This window comes from Erigeron canadensis, chromosome 8 (assembly GCF_010389155.1).
Source record: "Erigeron canadensis isolate Cc75 chromosome 8, C_canadensis_v1, whole genome shotgun sequence".
Lineage (NCBI taxonomy): Eukaryota > Viridiplantae > Streptophyta > Magnoliopsida > Asterales > Asteraceae > Erigeron > Erigeron canadensis.
The window spans coordinates 6598991-6620033 of NC_057768.1; the positions used below are offsets into that span (position 1 = coordinate 6598991).

At 32.1% G+C, this 21043-nt stretch overlaps 1 protein-coding gene and 1 long non-coding RNA gene across 2 annotated transcripts in view; one reads left to right on the forward strand and one right to left on the reverse strand.

Moving 5' to 3' along the window:
* Nucleotides 1-19638, reverse strand: part of LOC122579975 — a 40109-nt gene extending 20471 nt beyond the window's left edge. Inside the window, exons 1-3 of the long non-coding RNA XR_006320719.1 lie at nucleotides 19415-19638; nucleotides 16786-16873; nucleotides 16479-16642 (exon numbers count right to left, since the gene is read on the reverse strand). This is a non-coding gene — a long non-coding RNA (uncharacterized LOC122579975). The remainder of the gene's footprint in view (nucleotides 1-16478; nucleotides 16643-16785; nucleotides 16874-19414) is intronic.
* On the forward strand, nucleotides 13570-15458 carry LOC122579973 (homeobox-leucine zipper protein ATHB-40). Its single transcript, XM_043752239.1, has 3 exons — nucleotides 13570-13741; nucleotides 13875-14185; nucleotides 15120-15458. The coding sequence occupies exons 1-3, from the start codon at nucleotides 13636-13638 to the stop codon at nucleotides 15336-15338; spliced, it is 636 nt and encodes a 211-aa protein (XP_043608174.1). The 5' UTR covers nucleotides 13570-13635; the 3' UTR covers nucleotides 15339-15458.
* Nucleotides 19639-21043: the final 1405 nt, after the last annotated feature.

Here is a 21043-nt window from a genome sequence, read left to right on the forward strand (position 1 = left end):
ACTCTAATTTCAGATTAAGGTCTCAGTTTGCCACTCTATCTAAAGGGATTTCTGATTGCTTGTGACAAAGTTGGGAACCTCTGAAAAATATGCAAATGGCCATTAATGAATATGCTAAAATGCCATCAGAGGTCTCCCCAAAGGGGGAAAAGTGCCAATTGGCTTGTTGTCCAGCACTCAAGAAATGATTAAAGCCACAAAGAAAGTTGTTGCTGAGAAACAAGCTGGTGCTTCAGTTCAGGGGAAACAACAAAAATCTGAAACACAAGTTTCTGAACCTACAAGAAAGGATAATGGAAAAGCCCTAGTTGTTGAAGAACCCAAGCCTAAAGGTTCAAAGGATTCTTGGCTGGTTGGTGGTGAAAATGTGGATGAGTATGGTTGTCCAATTCATGATAAAGCAGCAGATGAAAAGAAACTCCTTAAACTTCAGAAAAGGGTTTCTAATCAATTTATGGCTTGGAGAGAAAACAAGGAAAGACAAAGGGCACAACATCTATCAATAGGGACCTTTGATCATATTGATGTTGCAGCTCTTGGTCTTTTATTGGAAAGATATCAGAAAATTAAGGAAGATCCAAGAGTGCAGAAGGCCATAACTAATATGGCTGATTATGAATATGGGAAAATGTATTCACCTTTGGAACAGAAGCTAGAAAGTCTCACATTCAAGTTGTCTATTGAGGACTTTGTGAAAAATAGACAAAGTGAGATGGAAATAAAGAAGAAGGCCATTCTAGCTAAAGTTGCCAAAGTTAAAAGACAACTAACAAGGCCACCACCCAAGTCAAAAGTGACTGGACCTAGATCAACAAGGAAACATGCTCGTGATGCTGATCTATCTACCTTCAAACCAATTTCAGATGATGCTGCAGAATTACAAAGAAAACATGAAGAAGATCAATATGAGCATTATCTGAAGCATCGATCTCATTCTGCCAAGATTCTTGATGTTAAAATAACTAAGGAGGATGGATTGAAGCTGTTTGATTCGATTGTGAAAAGAGAAGGTAGAGCAGCTGAAGAGTACAAGCAGGTTTCAGTTCATGAGTTTGGGTGGACTGAGCATAAGGAAATGATTAGCATTCTGAAGTCGAAACCATAGTCTCATCAAATTGGTGCATGGATGCAAATAATTCAACAAAAGATGAAGACTAAGGTGGATATGGAAGAAAGATTGTTTGGGAAAAAGAGAGATTCATCACTGAAAAAGGAAGGCTACTGAAGGTCCTTTAGGCTCGAGGCCATCAAAGTAGATTCCTCTTTCAGTTTATCATGTACTCTTAAATATTTTCAATTTCTACTCTTGTAACAAACATTTCAGTTCATTATTGTATATATGTTGCAAGTTGTAACTAACAAGTAGATGATAGGTTTAAGTTAGAAAACTCAAAAGAAAAATTCTAAGCCATCAATGATCTATAAGATGTCCTTAGAAAATTTTTATAACTTAAACAAAACTTACATTTTCAGACTTACAAACATGTATAGATAGAAGTCTGAGATGCATGCACTATTTCAAGACAAATAGGGGGAATTTCTTGGGTTGAAAATCGACCAAGTATAATTTGTCCTAAAAATAGTTGAAGCTTAGTGAAAATACTTGTACGGGATTTTGAATCATTTCAGAATACTTCACTGAAGCTTCACTTCAGTTCAAATCGGCATAAACTGAAAGCATTCATCTGAAATCAAAGACTAAAGACTGAAGAAAGTGAATCTTCTCAAAAGCAGAACCCAGAGAAGATTCTACCTGATCGAAGACCGAAACATCTCGGTGTAAAAAGTGCTTACAAAACTTTTATACTAATTACGAGGAAACCATTTTCACTTTACCAACCTTTACCCGGATAATTACATTGTCTCTGGTAAAGTACATGGTTAAGTAAAAGGTTGGGAATAAAGTGTGAAATGTCACATCAAATGACTTTCACAATTAACCTTAAAATATACATATTGAGGAATAAATTTGAATTCTTTCAATATTCCCAATTGTGTATTGTATAGTCTAGTCCACATAATCATGGACTTTGCCCATAAATACAAGCTGGTTTCTCACAATTTGCAAAGTTCTAAAAACTTTAACATTGGAACTTATGAGATATAGTTTAAGTAATTCTTAAAAATATTTCCAAGTTATTTAAATCACTTGTATTTCAAGGTTGTTTAGATACTTCACCAAGATGATTATCTTTGTTCCGCAACAACCTTTGTATTTTGTTTATATCAATAAATAAAATACATTGAAAAATACATCGTGTCTCAACGTCACATACTTGACTTATACGTATTATTTATATAGTTTCAGCACTTTAGTTTCTTGCAATTTACTTTTAATTATTTACTTTATTGTTAAATCCATATCTGAATCATCATTCTGAACTGGTCTCATTTCAGGTCAGAATTGCTTGCCAATCAAGTTTACCATTACATTTGGGACTTACATAAAAAAAATTTAACATATACTTTGTTATTTTTGGTTTTTTTAGCTTTCGTAACTTTTTGGTTTTTTAACATTGTTTTACATATATTTTTTTGATATCTGGGCTTCTTTTGATAGTTTTAATTATCTATACTTTCGGAAGTAAACATTATTATGATAACATGGTTGTGATAGTGTCAATAAAGAAAAAAACGATCTAGTTCTTATTTCTTTTCTTTTATTATTTCTTCTTTAACGGCAAATGGACCACCTAGTTGTTATTACTGCTAATAACATATATACATGATACACCGTAATTGCTATTTTCTTTTATTATTTCTTCTTCCATGTCTCTACCCTTGAAACAGATATGGCACCTTAGACTTATCAATGTGTTATATAATAACATTTATTATATATTGTTCGTACATCAGCTGGTTGAAGAAAACAATTACCACATAAGTTTAAAATTGTCAAGAAATTATATTTATATCAAGAGGGAGAATGTTAAGGGACGAGGGAAACATGGAAGAAAACTGTGTGTGGAATATACGACACAAACAAATTTGACCTTAAATGGATAATGACACTGATTAAAGTGACACATTTACACATAACATTACTTTATTAAACCATACATGTGTTATTCTAATTTTATTTCATAATAATCTAGCTAGCGTGTAGACTCCTAGCTAGGGCACCCTTTAATATTAAGTGGTGATCGATTGGTATAGCAAGTATATATTAGTATCTTGTATCCATTAACAAAAAGGACATATGTAGCTTATTAATATATAATTATTAGTAACCTAAAAAGCCATTAGCCACCCTTGAGTCATGCATCTACTTTCCAAGAAAATGTTCAACTACTTTGAAATATAAAAAATTTATATCTATATTTATATTTATATATTATGAATTATATTGCGTCATGAATAGTTTTCCTACAAGTTATGTTTTGACTTACATTTAATTTTACCGATTGGATCTTACAACTTTCTTTTAATAGTAATTTTTTTTTATAATACATCCATTACTCTCAAATATGTTTTTTTTTTCACCTATGAAGTTACATTATTATTATGGACAATTGCCTTTATCAAATGGGTTATCGACAAGTGATATACTCTTTATAATTACAATTTACATTATTTATGTGTTTCCAAACCATTTATTTACCAAATGAGGACTTAGCTTCCATTGTCTCTTGGCCTGATCATTTGACAATGGACGCACCACAAAAGAGCATACTGTGATAACGTCATTCAAACGACTCTTTGGGCTTATTGGAAAGACCGAAACAAGGCATGCTTTTACAACATTACTCTTAACACCGAAGAACATGTTTGACGAAATCATGATACTGTCTAAAATTGGGTTTTTAGTAGAAGTGGAAAATTTAGGTTTAATATATAAAAATCTTCTAAAGTTGAAAGCAACTTTTTAAATAAAGTTTAAAGAATCTTGATCATTAGATCATAATCAAAAGTCAACATACAAAAATAACTTTTGAATCTTTAAATTCAAATGTCAAAATTTTTTAACTTTAACTATAAAGTTACTCTCAACTTTAGAGGATGTCAATCCAAATTTAATTGGTTTAATTGACGTCTTAATCCCATGACATGTTAAATTCGGGTTTAATTTTGTTTTAATGTTGTCATAGATCATATCTAACATCTTGCTACACTTTTAATCAAACAATGCCGTTCCTATAATAAATATATGAGAGATTAAAAAAAAAAACATAATCCAATTTGCTTTTGGCATATGTATTATTTATTTTCTTAGAGTGAGTCGTTACTTTTGACATATATATTTCAATCAATTTTATGTGATATAGCTTTAAACTTATGGTTAACCCACACCAATCATTTTTGTTTCTTTTTATGACATGCTAATGCATAGTATTGTTAACACACAAAACATTAGGGGTACGACTAGAATCTCAGAATATATAAAAGATTTGACAACTATAAAAGTAAAAAGGCATGTTTAATTAGTTATATACTCCGTATAAGGGTATTAATCAATGCAATAATTTTGATTAGCCAGAAACTAATGTGTTTAGATCCAATCACCATTTAAATTACATATGTTTAAGAACAGAATCATTGAGTTGGAAAACTGGAAACAAGAGTGAGGTCTGTCGGTATAAAGATGACACCCATATAATAATCCTTAATCATAGTGTGGAGCACATTAATTAAGTTAAAACAACGTTAATTAGTCTCTTAAACAACGCAAAAGCATATGTACTATAGAATCCTTTCCACACCATGCGCATCTTTTTTCAAAGCAATCTTTTCTTTTTCGCAACATTTTAAAAACATTTGCACACAAAACGCAGCGTGGATCACTACAGTCCAAGCATCTTGATACAACTTTTAGTTGATTTTTTTATTGCCTAAACACCCATTAAACCATTAACCAAGGTTCATATTCAAACTATAATCACAAGCCAGCCTATAAGAATCTCTCTCACACACACACTAGTCGATCTCATCCTTATCCTTAATTACCACCTTTGTCGTTAACTTAATCAAAGTTATAGCATTGTAAATTACTCTAGTAACTTAAGCAATCCCCTAGTCTTATCCTTCTTGCTTAAGATAGCATTATACTGTATTAAATTGGCAACAAAGTTTTCTATAATGTTCTACCACCTAGGGAGTGTAGAAAGTCTAGTTATAGCATATATTGTCATGAATCTATAAGTCTATGGATTGGATTAGTTTGTGGGGAGTTAATAAAACTTAAAAGTTGACCATAACATATATACTTGCCAATGAGAGAATAGTCCATTTGGTAAAATCTTATGGCTCTTGAAGAGAAATTCAGTGTTCAATGACTTGCATTAAGTGCATTTAGAAATATTTGAGATAATTTAAAAGTAAGAGTAAAAAAAATAGAAATAAAAACATAACTAGCCCTTCACATGGTAAATGATCAATCAACGGTCAAAAGGCATTTCTGACAAGTAGTTTGGTTTTTGTCATCCCATCCGTACAATCAATTTGTCGACATTTACTTAACGTTATAGCAAACTTTAATTTCTCATACAAAGCGTATTGTACATAAGTTTGATTCTGTTTTATGTGTTAGTGAAATATCTAGAAACTAAAAAACACACGATACCAGCTTTATGATCTGATTGGCGAAAGAGTTTAGAAAAGGAAACTTACATAAACTGAAATGGTCTTGTTTGCAATGAAGATATTTTAATGGGAGCATGAAATGTTTGACTTGGACATTGCTATGAAATGAATATAGTGTGTGTGATGTGTGTGCCCCCCTAATAAACTAAAAACTTACACATCACTCAAGCTAGTTACCTATATTATCATAACTTCATGAAAAGAAGGTAACAACTTTAGTCAATGTCAAACATTTTCCACCATTATAAATCAAACTAATTTCATCAGATAAGCTTTACTAATTTAAGAAAGGTTATGATATGTTGCGCCACTTTGTAAACATATTTCATACTGATGTAAATTGCTCATGCATGCATTTGCTGTTTTGCCTCAAAATATATGTAACAATTCCTATACGTAAACTAAGGTAGGAACCCAAAAGAAGAGAGTGAGAGAAGCATATATTCATTAAGGAATTGGCTCAAGGTTAGAAAAACTTACACCCATACATGTATCAAGATAAGGTTTAGGAACATGGCAGCAGGATAATACTGATTTCAAAGCCGCAAACGTGTTCAACTATCCCATCTATAAACTCTATAAATGTAGTACAAGTTAAAGAAATTTTTACTTTAGTCACTCTCACCTAAAAGTTACTTGCTTTTTATAACATAACAGATAAATCAATAAAATCCAAACTTTAAAAAGAAATAATATGTGATGCACAAAACACCTTTCAGAGCTTTATCTCATTCTATGTGTTAAATTCATGGCAATATATTATCAAAGGGAGGTGATATTCATAACACTACTTTTGATTGGCATACCACAATGTACAACTTTTATAGTTGACTGTACAAACCGATAATACGCAGTTGTGATAAATTTATCAAAAAGTGCTGAAAAATATCACTTCGCATTATCAAATGCATAAATTCTTTTTCTTTTAAGTCCTATAAAATCAAAAGAAGAACTCTTAACAGCCTCAACAGTCTCCCGCCACCGTCAAAATACTACCGTCACCAGAAATGTTGCTGTTGCTTTTATAATCAAACAGTGGGACTACAACCATCATCCTACCTTCCCCTTCCACCAGTCATCTCCACCATCTCTACCAATTTTAATGGACATATTTACCCCTCACATGATGGCACATGACCTCATTAACAATCCCAAAGTAACGATTGACTGATTCTTTATTTTTGGACTGAGGTTGCCACTAAGCTAGATAATGTACCAAAATCGTCACTTTCCATAATCGTAGACTATTCTTGCCAAAGGGTTCATAACACAGACACCAAAAATGCATTTCTTTCTAAATATAATAAAATTATTATAAGCTTCAATATGATTAAATTTATATATAAAGGAAAAAAATTCACATAAAACGAGTCACTATAATACAAGTTACTTAAAGGTGGTATATAAATTTCTACTAAACAGATTTGTTGAAATAATAAGAAATTGAAATAACTTTAGCCTAATTTATATGATGATTTTGTTGAAATAATAAGAAATTGAAATAACTTTAGCCTAATTTATATGATGATTAAAAGCAGTTAGATAATGATGTAGATATCAATTTAATTATACAAAGGAAATGATGGAGATGTATATATAGTTTAAGAAACTAAAGAGATATAATGAATATAATATTTATAATTTAATATTATATAATAAAATACATAAGATATATGCCAAACTTTTTTTTAATGTAAAAATGGCTAAACGTATGAGTATATTGTTATAAGGGGAAAGGAATGGTAGAGAGTTAGCATACGGGTTGGCCTACCCTCCCAGACACACCGCTGCTAACATAGAGGGTTGAGAAAAAGTTAGAGTTGGGAGGGCTTTCAAGCCGTGGAGGGCTGAGAGAAAAAGATCCGTTGAGAGCTTGTGAGTTAGGGGGAACCACTTTGACTAGCCTTTAACCTTGTTTAAAAAAAAAATGAGAGGATTGAAAAAGTGATGAATGCCATGAAAAATGATTGGGAAGGTTGAAAAGTAAAAATAAGTTGAAGAGATGTAATTGGTAGGATTTGAGACGGTTGGGATTTTGAGCAATTTGACTCCCTTCCCCTTAATACTTAGTTAATTTCCAGGCTAGTTACATATACTATTTTAGGTAGCTTAGTTTATTTCTTTTACACAAATCTGGACCAACTTCTATTGGGTGAAAGTTATGTATAGATACAGAAAGCTTGTACGTATTGCGGCTAAATGTAAACAATATGAGTGTGTGTGTGTGTGTAGACGTGGATGGGTGCATATGGATTGGAGGTGGTCCATGGAAAGCCATGGTTTTGGGGGAGATGACGCGTGTCAAAGTTTTACTTTGGTTTTAGTTAGCCCCCCATGTGCATTCTTACAGTATATTGACCCCCCAATCCCTTGGCGTGGGCCTCTGTCTTTTTCATTTCACTTTTATTCACTCTTCCAGAATTTACAAGCTTCAAACTTGGCTTCAATTGTGCTTTTAGTTTGAGCCGATTTTCTCTAATTCCGGCCCCCCCACTTGTTGTTTTTTTCATTGTATTTATTGAAATTATTTATAAAAAAAATGAGTTATTTGAATCACATATATGTTATCTAACTGCTTATTATTGTTCTCGATTATTTCCTTTAGTTATCTGAATATCACTTAGTGAGATTCTAGACGACTAAACCACCTTAATGATTGTTTTTTCATTCCTATATTAATCTCTTTTTGTATGCTCAAAGAAATGTGGTGCTTTTTCTTTAAGTTCAATTTGATTAGACATAGACCAAAATTAAATGATAAAAGACAGAACACGGATCACATCTGAGAATATTTTATTTTGGGTGATATACAATATACAACTATATAAGATGTTGAAATATAAGGAATCGAGACCAATGGATTAGTCAATCAAAAAAAAAACTTTGAAAAGCCACCTGATCGATTGTTCAAGAACCAATTGCAAGTTATATACATAAATAATAATAATAATAATAATTATAATAATAATAATAATAATAATAATAATAATAATACTATTTACAGATTAAAGGAACCAATTGCATGCAATCCTCTGTTAAGGCTGATAAAATGCAGTCACTATAAGTTCCTTTTGTTTTATCTTTTAGAGCGAAGTGAAACCAGACCACAAAAAGTGTGCATAACTTGTAGGACCCAATCACACTCCATTCTTTTTATCATAGCTTTATTTTAACGAGTATGTGGAATTATTTTTTTTCTATATTTTCATCATAACTGATTAACTGTGATTGATGTGTTAACCGCCTAAAATGGAACCCAACTTTTGGAAATTACGCCAAATAACCGCCATGGACTCTGAAGTCATGGGTCATGGGTTCAATCTTCATCCTATGTAAAGGTTGAAGGGCCTTTTTTACCATTTAGGTAGAAACTGAAAGCAACCTCTCTACTTAGATAGAAGTAAAGTCTGCCTACATCATAACCTCCCCATACACCGTCGAGGTATTGAGACTCAAAGCTCGCAGAAAGCGGCACTGAGCAGTTTCTTCTTCTACCAAATAACCACCACCCACCCCACAAATACAAGGACTAAGAGTCGAACCGAATGAGAACCCCAAGGTAAAAAAAGCTTACCAATTGGTCACCAATTGCATTGATGCTAGCGGTGAAATATGATTTGAAGACTTCAAAGCAACACATGCAAACAACAATCAGTGTAGTGAACGTCCACGACACCACATTGCACCAAAAGAACGGACACAAAAATTTACCCGTGTCAAATTATTAAGATAGTATGTAGATTTATTAAGATGCATTTGCTGCGCTAAGAAATCTGCCATTGTCTCTTGTACAATAAAAACACATAAGGGGAGAAAGCTAAAAAAAATAGTGCAGGTAAGGTTTTCTTATCCATCTACGAAAATACCTAGCGACCAAAAGCCTGCCACATATTTATCCACTTGACTGCGATCCCAGTCAGTTTCATCTTGTTTTGTGTTCAAGATTCAATGGCAATAGTCATGAGTTTATAAGAAAAAATATTAATGCTTTTCATAAAGTCCTTTCATCAGTTTGGTGGATGATATACAAACCAAGGGAATTGTCTCTTCCTTCCCCAAACTAACTATACATGAAGCACAGTTTAAGAAAGACAAGAAAATTTTTAATATATCCAACCAACAAACTACTTGCCTAGTTGTTTGGAAAAGAAGAAGAAATCGAATGAAATGACTTGTCCCTTGAGAAAACAAATAGTGCAGTAAATAGTTAATGTGTTTGGTCATCAATAGTTACTTGTGTATGTGATAGTAGATTAAATACCAAATATATCAAAAGGGTATATATTGATGATGTGTAGTTATAAAATACAACCATGATACAACTTATAATCATTCCAATTAGCAATGTATGTGATGCACTAGTTACTAGTAATCATATCAATTGTAACGTCAGTATACCATGACCACGATATTGTACTCCTTGAGCTAGAGACAGATCTTTGTTATTGTCGCAAGGACTTCTTAAAGGGTTACTCTAGTGGAGTTCATCGATCCTGTTTTGGTTCTCTAGGTTAGTTTGTCAGATCCCTCGAGTATAAACTTCTTCGTGACAAACTAAACTAAACCAATTTAGCAAGGAGCGACACAAACCAAACATCGTAACAATATTCGGTTTGGTTTCGGGTTTAAAACAAAATACCCAAATATTATCAGGTGAATTTGTAGACCTACATAACATCTAACAAAGATGACATGAATATATACTTTTTGACCAAGTCTCATAAATTAATTTTATTAAAATTTTACAACACCAAAATTCTAGTTTACAACTTCCAAAAATACTACTAAATTCTATATACCAAACACATAATCAAATTGCATGAAATATGATGTTTGGATAAAATAATTATACCATTTATCTCGACTAAAGATCATATATAACTTCGATTTGGGTCAAAAAAAATTCTCTACTTGCTTTTCATTGAGCCTATAAAACTTACGTATATACTAATGTAATTCTGGTTTTTCAGATTTACTCTGTATTTGGTAAAACAAAAGTAAAGAAACTACAAAAACAAATATATATTATGAGAGAAAAGCCGAATAAACAGCTCTAACTATAATACAGATCACATGTGAGGTAAGTGCATGTGTCACATATAACTTAAAACCAAAACCAAAGGTACATTTTTTAAGTGCAAAGTATTCCATTCTCCTTGAGCCACGTACAGTACAATTGGTGAGAGTAATAAGCCAATTAAGGTAGAGACAGCCGTGTAATTAAAAGGCTTGAAGGTTTTACTTTAGAGACGTGGCTTGGCTAAGTAAGCACCCACAGAAATGGGAATAAATCATCCAATTGGAAACTTTATCCGAATCCAGAGGACTCCTAATCCAACCAAAGCTAAAAATAAATATAGAATATATATTATATTTACTAACTCCAAGGTGGTCAGGTTTGGGATCCCAACCCCAGCCTGCCCATATCACCTATCCCCATCCTTTATGATCATTTTTAAACCGGGCACTGAACTCTTTAAACTGGTAGAACCCGAACCGGAACTGGGATTCAAAATCGACTTAGACCTGTCAAAGCTGGTAGCAATAGTTTTTTTATATTATTTCATTTTTTCTATTTTCTTTGAAATTTCTTACATACATCTTTATTTGTTTGTAACTAGTCAATCTTGTTTTACATGTATTTAAGTTGCTATTTAGTTTATGGATTATTATACTACAATCTGGTTTTATTTTTGGATAAATGTTGTTAAAACTTAATTTTATTGAACTATGTTCTGTTTAAGTTAGAATTCTTATGGGATTATTATAGTGCATGTATATTTTTTTGGTATCCGGTGATATATAGTGAGTTAAGGTTCAATGTGCTTTCGAAACATTGTTTGTGAATCTCTCTTTCACACCTAGACTCATGTTCATCTCCTCTGTTACCAAATTAGGGAAGCCAATCCATTCACAAACTCCCTTATAGTCTTTCTTGTCTTATATATAAAAAAAAAGACGAAAATCAAAACTTTGAATACACAAGTTAATATTCATTGATGTAAGATGCCAATCCAAAAGAAAATAAGTTAAAAGATATTAGCCTTATGTTTTTGTTTAGGTGGCGTACCATTCTATTGTCTAAATTATAATTCATCACTATATTTTCTTAAACCGATAGACCCATCAACTGAAGAGGCAAATCTTCCTCAATTAATCACTTCAAATGAAGCACTTAGAACTCTATACCTTGCTTAGCATTGTTCATCCATACAGGAAATTAAAAAAAAAAAAAAGAAAAATTGAATAGCTTTTATATATATAGGTCTAGTTTCTTTCAGACATGACTTCCTCCAAAGTTCCGGGATAAACATTGGATAGAAATTATGCCAATACAAATTAAATGAACATAAATGGGAAATAAAACATATGTGGACAGCTTTAAAGATTATAACAAATGGTAACCAGTTTATCATTAACAGACTAAAGTGCATATTATCCTTATGACACCAATCCTATTGGTCCCCATGAAATAATATAAGTAGAATGTGAATGATTTTGACACAAAGAACTCAATAAAATTAGGTGATTATATAGTCTAAATGTGAATCAAGTCCCGTCCCACCAAATTAGACAAAATAGTTGATGATTCCAGTGGTATTTTTCAATTTCATCATCCTGAATAGACAGACCCATGTCACCATTTTGTACCTTTTACATATTATTAAAGTAATATAACTATATAAGATTATAAGTGTAACTTACTTTATTAAAATGTTCATTTTTAATTATGTTTTGTTCAATTAAGTCATTGTAAATTTAACTTAGAAAATATATATGATACTTTGTGTACAAACTTACATGAATTTTAATGCAGTAAGTCAAAGAGAAGTGGGAGGCTTTGTCCCTCTCGCGGTCCCGAATTCAAATCCGGGCTTTGGCGTTGAAATATTAACTTAGGAAAAACCCGCAACTAACATTAATATATATATTAAAAACAAAGGTATGGAAATGTGTGAAAATAATAGTAACGGGTCATTTTATTTCTTTGGACCCGTTTTTATTTTCTTAATAGACCACTTCATTTTCTTTTGGACCCATCTTATATTCTTAATTACAAATTATGTTTTGATCTTTTAAACTGCTTCCAATTTGTTTACAAAATATCACTTATTTTAATTGTATATTATTATTTTTTAAGTTTGTAACATTTTTAAGATTATCTCATATTATTACAAGTGAACTATTACATAGTATATATACACATAATAGTAGGGTGTATGTTTGGAATATATACACCTAACCATTTCCGAAAAATTTGTTTGCAATACCTATTAGTTTCAATGTTATCTCGGTTGATGTTTTATTATTATGAATTATTTTTGTTTCACTTTCTATTTTCAATGATTTAGGAAATTAGCTTTAATTATGTTTGTATTATTAATTTATTTTTTTATTTTAAATATTCTACTTTCATACTTATTATCTTTTAGAATCTATATAATATATTAGTCTGTTTTAAAATTATACTATCGATTTTTTCTAATTTGTAGTTGCTTACTCATTAAAAAATCAATATCAATTCAGGTTTTGAGCTATATAATATTTTTACATAGTACTATGTAATATTTTTACATAGTACTATGTAATAATTTTTACATAGTACCAAACACAATAAATATAATGTCTCCCGGGGCAACGTTCGGGTAACATATCTCGTAGAAAACCAAAAAACTACTTTAAAATTTATAAAGGAGTACACATATTCAAATAAATAAATGATTTTAAAAAGTAGAGTCACTATTTTAACACAAAAAGTACATGATTAAGAATTTATAAAAACAGTTATATTTTTATAACTTTAAAACTTTTTGCATATTGAAAACTCATTGAGGGTAGAAATGAGAAGTTAAAAAATAACAAGGCTAAAAAGGACATTACATATTCATAAAAAAAAGGCACAATCCAAAGTAACAGCAGACTCCTTAGTCTTCACTCCACCTTTATAAATAAAGTCTCCCTTGATATGTACCTACCCTAACACATCCACTTGTTTCACCAAAGAAACACACATTTGCCAAGTGTAGAGAGACACCCACAGAGGAAAATAAACATATGACAACCAATATGAAAACCCAAACTCAAACTCAGGTTGATGAGCAAATGGTTCTCCTCTCCCAGTATTATCCTGGGATATATGACCAACTAATACCAGAACAAGGTATGCTTTTTATACATACATAAATATATATACATACATACATATATACACACTGTGTATTGTATAGATATTTGTATTTACATTATTTGTAAAGTATGGTGATTGATTTTAGTTTTATTGGTTATGTGTTTAGGGGAAGTGGTGAAACCAAGAAGAAGGCGAAAGAAGAACAAAGCAGATGGAAGTGGCAGTGGGATGAGAAAAAGGAAACTAAGTGATCAGCAAGTGACCATGTTAGAAGAAAACTTTGGAAATGAACACAAGCTGGAATCAGAAAGAAAGGACCGGCTAGCCTCTGAGCTCGGGTTAGACCCGCGCCAAGTGGCTGTTTGGTTCCAGAACCGCAGGGCTCGATGGAAGAGCAAGAAGCTTGAAGAGGAATACAACAAGCTGAAAACTGAACATGACTCCACTGTTCTTGACAAATGCCGCCTTGAAACTGAGGTACCCTAGCTAGCTACTTTCTATGCAAGTATATTTTCTACTATTGTAAATATAGTTGATATATACCTTTTCAACTATGTGTGTCAATATTTGATAACAAGTCAGTTGTTTTTTTTATAAATTATTTTCAAAACAAAAACAAAACTGACATTTGTAACTTTAATCAGCTTATATTTCATTAGTTTTCCAATGTTATACTTAGCACCCAAGGAAATAACTAAAAGTAAAAGGGAGGTTTTGAGCTTGCCATTTTTTAGTTCTTGGGGAAATAACAAATAGAATCTTTTTTTTCAAGTATTTATTTTACATTTTTTGTTTTGTATTTATAGTTTCTTTTGGATAAGTTTTAAAGTAGTAATAATGAAACTTGGATAACGTTAAATGAGCAAGTCCTTTAAGATGTCAGGTGTTGTGTCTAGCTAGTTAATTACTTGGGATATAAGTTGATCCATTTATCAGATTTACTGTTTTATGAAGTAGATTAACACAACAGTAAAATTAGTTTGTTACACTCTACTTGATGTCTACTCAAAGGATACTTTTTATCCACATTAAGTTAAAAAAATATAAACTCCCTAAATTGTTAATGCATGGACTCAAGGCTCGAGAAAAAGTGATGCCATCTTTTAAGGCTTCAAACTAAATGGTAGGAACAGGAAACAACTATGTAACTTTGACAATAATAAGGAAACTAATAATATCCCATTCCCATTTGATCCAACAAAATTGTGCAATAGTCACAAGTGTCCATTCCTAGAATTTTTTTTAACGTTGTTGAAAGAGGTATCCTATTGTAGTGGAGTTGCACATGACAATGTGTATGGCATGTCTCCCCACGTGGACCTTGTACCTTCTATATGAAACCAAATTTTCAAAGATTTTAAGTAATATTACAGCTTTCAAATATCTAAGGCTGATCATCCGTCTTGTACAGGTATTGAAGCTCAAAGAGCAACTCTCTGAAGCAGAAAAGGAGATAAATCGACTTGTGGAGAGGTCAGACGGAATATCGAGCACAAGCCCGAGTTCGTCATTCTCTATGGAAGCGATGGAGCCGCCATTTCTCGGGGGATTTGGGATGGAAGGGTTGGAGAATGTATTTTACTTGCCGGAAAACAACTATATACAGGGATTGGATTGGTTGAACATCTAATTAAGGAAAATGTAATTAAATAATTATAGTATTGTAGTCGTGTAGATAGGTGTCGATCTAATGTAAATCTTCTCGGTATCCTTGCTTTATCGTATTAATTAGTTCATCGTATTTAATTTCTAATGTCTTGACTAGCAAATGTTTGTATATTACCACTACTTGACTCCTTAAATTAATAAGAAAATGCTAGTAGATTTAATGTAGCATGGGCTCATTTTGATGGTCTGGAAATTCATGCAAGTCCATGCATATAACATATGGTCAAACTAAAAGTGTACGTATAAGACCAAAAGAGTTCTATATAGTCCAGATTTGGGCCCTAAGTGAAAGTGTACAAAACTGCACTAGATTGTCCTAAAAAAGACAAATATACTTCCAATAGACAGAGTCTCTGCATTGCAAATATGTAGTACTTTTATGAGTGAAAGTTTTAGGTAAATTATTGGTTTACATAGTTCATAATTTAACAATTTTAGCCTGCTACAAGAACTCCTATGTTTATAAGAAAAACAATATGGATAACCAAAAGAAGTTTACCAAGTATGAAATAGAGCTTAATGAAAGAATGTTTCTAGCTTATATTTTCGACCAGAAATGGTTCAAAAAAAGATCAAGACATTCAAGATTAGATTCCATGTATTGTCATTATCAAGCTGATCCAAATTAATTAAGATTTCAGAGTGGTTGCAGGAAATTATTACCCATAAAATGTCAAAATTACAAACCAAACAGAAAAGTCAGTTTCCAAATTTGACTATCATGTTCAAACTATCACAATTTGACACCTAGAGTTCAAGAAAACAAAAGTCCAGAGAGTAACATGGGACCCAAACTAAAGATAATGAGCAGCTGAAATTCTTCTTTATGGATAATAAGCACTTAAAGGCTTTTAAGATTCTATAAAGCAAAGTTAATGACATGAAAATATGCATCATCCTTCGTCACCGTGCAATCTTGTAAACCTAAAGGATTGGTTATAATTTTAAAAGATTTAGATTAAACCCAACGGCATAAACCACTTACTACGCTATATTAAGTCTGGATATGCCACAGGAATGGCAACATAGAGCAACTACTAATAATAATGATGAACAGGCCAATCTATCAAATGGAAAAAAACAATTAATCAGAACTACTAACCTGTAATGTCATATAATGGACGTTTTGAAACCAATCAAACAAACTTTTGCCACCTCTACAAAGATGGGAGCAACGGTCAACAACCTCAAAGAATACTGTGTTGGTGGTAGAGTTAGCAACTTAGCATGGGGCATCAAGCTTGAAAACTCCGAACGACATAATGACTGCACAATTAACAAAATGCATTAATTTTGGTAAAATGCATACTAATAATGAATGCTACAAAGTTAAAGTGCATTGTTTAACAAATTATCAAGAAAAGCAATAACTGAAAATTAACTGTACTTTGGAAATGATAGATACCTACCAGTAACAGTCACCATGTGCGGTTTAGTCATACAAGATAAAGTCTTTGCAGGTAACTTTACAGATAGCAAAAAGGTTGAAACAGATAACTGCAATTGCAATAATAGTGATCACTGGTCAGTAAAAGCAGCTTAAGTGTGTGACCTTTTAAGCCATTAACTATATGGAACTTACACGTCATTTTCCAATTTCCATACTTCATGAATGAACAAAATATGCTAAGGGAACTGGCAAGTATATTTGATTATCACAAGCAACATAATATACATATAAAGTTATTTAATCAGATAACACGACTGTTTGGGATTAAGATGAAGACGAGCAACAAATATATATTAGGAAAACAACATGAAGTCTACTAACTATTTCCATTCAACTCTGTTATTTACAAACCTCAAACCATCCCCTTTTGTGCTCTTTTAAAAAAAATATATTAATTGGAGAGTTCTCTATATCGATATGACAAATGAGGTCAAAAATTCATCTCGATGTCCTAGCAGCCCGTTCTTCGTAACAAGGTTGATGATATTCAATCACACATATCCAATGCAACACACCTACTTTGATCGGGCAACACAAAACACAATACCATATTCCTTCGTGTTCGCTCTTAATTCAGTCGCTGGTTTGTACTACTTACTAAGGCAGGGACATCTCAGTCCCTCCAATGAGTACCTTCTCTGCCATTCACGAACGGCTAAAATCATGTTGATCATCTTAAAAGAGTAATCAAATTTTCTGTCAGAGCAAACCTCATTGTGAAATCCATAATAACAGCCACACAAATCATTTGAATCTTCAGTTACTAAACCACTGAAGCTGATTATAAAACGGGAAACAGGAATGTTTTAGAATAGGCATCTCATAACACTAGACCATATAAAGTACAGATCAATTAATACGGAAATAGAACAATTAAGTTTTATACAGACGGTCAAAACTTTAGAAGAGGAATGGCGAGAAGTGACTTTATGCCAATATGACCATTTTATCATTTCTCTAGCTCCATTCAGCTTATTTCTTAAAAAACTGATATGATGTCATGGCAATGATAAAGAATAGCAATACAAGAAGTTATAGTATTTGGAATTAATCCTTAAGTGACAGCAAGCCAGTCACAGGACTATGTTTTGGCTGGTCGCATTCAATCAGGTATATCTGTATTTTATTTTGCCAGACATACTTGTGTTGATTAACATTATAAATTATGTTGAAAATCGTGGATTAGTTGTTACTGTTTATTATTTCCAAAGGTTAACATTGATCATTAAGATATTACGGGAATTTATGTTGATTTCTTTTAAGAAGTATATTTCCTCGTTCTCCAGATTACTATGATATGAAAGACCAGCCAAAAGACTATCAATACCAATAAGTGCTAGAAGTTTCAATAACCGCATAGCAACTAGTATCCCCAACTCCTTTAAATAAGTATGATATGTAAAAGGACACACTATAATTTCTTTCTGGCCAGGTTGAATTCTTTTCAAACGGGCCTTGTTTGTAATTGTATCTATGATCAATAATATGGTATTGTTCCGAAATAATTAAAAAAAACAACCAGTCAAATTATATTTGGTCAGAACTACAATGTGTCCCTATCAATACTTAACTAGTAAGTGTAGCATCAGATATAAAATAAAGCAGCTACCATATAAACCTGATGTTCAAATTAAGCTCTCATTTTCAGCAATCAAGTTTTTATCATCATCAATCTTGATATCTACAAGGTTAACTTCTTTAACTAAGCACTGCATAGTATAATACATATTCTACATACACGTCTAACAAAGAAAAACAGCCCAACTTACATGCTAGTATGCTACTACTACACAAGCCACTATATCTAATGTCATTAAGTAAGGTCTTATTTCAAGTTTGAACCGCTGCCCCCTGATGTTGAGGTAAAAGCTAAACAACCAATATACGTCTAAAGAATTAAGTTAGCCCACAAAAACAATAAGTGTCTCGCAATTTACATGGACGTGATTTCAATTGGACAATTACCTCTTAATATCTTCATTTAACAATTTACTTCTCCCTCGACTCAAATAATTTAATTAGAATATATTGCTACAAAAACAAGAACCATCTCGTCTACTCTAAAATGACAGCTTATCACCAATCACAATAGTAAATTATAAGGTCATCTTTACGAGTTACTCTATAACACATACTCAGACTCTCAGATATTATATATCGGAAACATCATACAAAGAATATATATCATCTCCTACTTTCACCAAGTTTGACCAATGGACGAAACATAAAAGATCATGTCCTATGGTTAGTTGTTAAACATTCCAATAATGCAAAATTAAAAACTAAAACTGATATTAATATTACAGAAATGACATGAAAAACAACATATAAGGTCGTGATCCACGGCGAAGCGGCCAATTTGAGGGAAGCACGGTATTTACTATTTAGTAATGAACATGGTGAATCATCAAAAAATGAGCTTTCATCAAAAATATGATAAATATTCATAAATATGTAAATAATCAATTTTTAAAATCATATATGTGTTTGTGTGTGTGTGTGTATATATATATATAGGTACACACAGATATATTTCATAATATAAGTGTATTCAGTAATAAATATTGAGTTTCGGTGAGATGAGTAACCTGAAATTGAAGACGATATATGTGTCAAAATAGTGTGATGGAATGGTTCCGTCGAAATCTGTATATGCCGGTGATTGGAAACCCTAGAAATGACGGTTTACGGTGATTGTATTTGGGGGAATTTAGCGGGTGGAAGGTAGGCGTTTGCTTTTGGTTTGAAACTTTGAATGTGTGACTGGATCTTTATTTTCCCTCTTTATTCTGGTCGTACCCATACCACTATATTGTCTTTGTTTGGGGTTTGGAATGGGATAAGTGTAAGAATTAGGTAAAAAAAAGAAAAAAGTGTCTTTCCTATTGAAAAGTAGTATCAAAGCAGCATAGTTAAATAAGTGGTAAATACTCTAGTCTTTGAACACATAGGTCATGGATACGTAGTCTCTACTTAGGTAGAGGTAAGGTCTGCCTACATTTAACTTTCCTCATACAATATCGAGGTATCGGGGCTCAAAACTCGCAGAAGGCAACGCTGTGTAATTTCTTTCTTTCTTTAAAACCAGGATAATAGCAAAAGCATTAAGAGAATCGGTACCATATGGGTATCGGTTTATATGGAACCTAGATCAATACCATTTTTTGTAATTTTTTTAACCAATACCTGTCAGTATCAGGATTGGATAGTACCATGCCCATCTTTGGTTTTGTTCATAAAGGCTTTAAGATATCGTTATAATGGAAAAAAAAAAACTAATGACCTCAATAACAGAGAGGGCATGAAACACTAATTAAGCGACCCAAACACGAATCAAACAAACAGTTAGCACCTTTAGCCTCATTTGGTATTGTCCAATGGATTTCTATCCACTTGTCCCTAACCATTTTGACCTTTTTGTTCCTTTTATAAACCCTTATATATGAATAATCTAAATTCAAGTTAACTATAATTTTGTTGTTGACCATGCTCAAAAATAGCTTAATTTCAGTTCTCAAACATGCTAATTTCACAGCCCACATAAAATCGTAGTCATGAATCACGAAGCAAAGCAATCCAAACACAAATATCCACGAGACAAACAACTAGCATCCTTAACCTTATTTGATCTTACTAGATTCTTGATCCACCCATGACCCATCCCAAGCCATTTTGACATTTTTGCTCTTGTTACAAAATTACGTAATTTTCTATTCAAACATTACCTTATTTTGTCGTTGATCAAGCTCGAATATAGCTTCATTTTTACGGTTCCATATTTAACTACTAAATTAAAGTTAAAATGCAAACAAAAAGTAGCCCTAACAAAACCAATCAAATGGACTACACTGTTTATCGGGTCAATAAATATATTTATCCTCTTTTCATCAAATCTTTAAAAAAAAATTAATTTGGAGTTGATTATGGGAGATCAACTTTCTACCACGTCAGTGCGTCCTTCACAAACATTTGTATCTTACTACCCTGTAAAACAAAAACCAAAAATCATACATCTCCTTCTCTACTTGATATATGTAAATAAATATTTTTTTTAATACTTGATGCACTAATATTGAAGAAAACTGTATATATACAAACAGATATTACAGGACAGTGTATATGGGGAAACCAAATCTAACCCTTTCATCAATGGCGATGAAAGCCAATCTCCAGCTTTGGCACCACTTCTTGATTACACGAATCTTGATGTTCCAGAA

Coding starts and splice junctions, on each gene's coding strand:
- LOC122579973 (XM_043752239.1), top strand. CDS start 13,636: ATGACAACCAATATGAAAACCCAAACTCAAACTCAGGTTGATGAGCAA. Junction 13,742..13,874: donor CCAACTAATACCAGAACAAG/GTATGCTTTTTA, acceptor TTATGTGTTTAG/GGGAAGTGGTGAAACCAAGA. Junction 14,186..15,119: donor AATGCCGCCTTGAAACTGAG/GTACCCTAGCTA, acceptor CGTCTTGTACAG/GTATTGAAGCTCAAAGAGCA.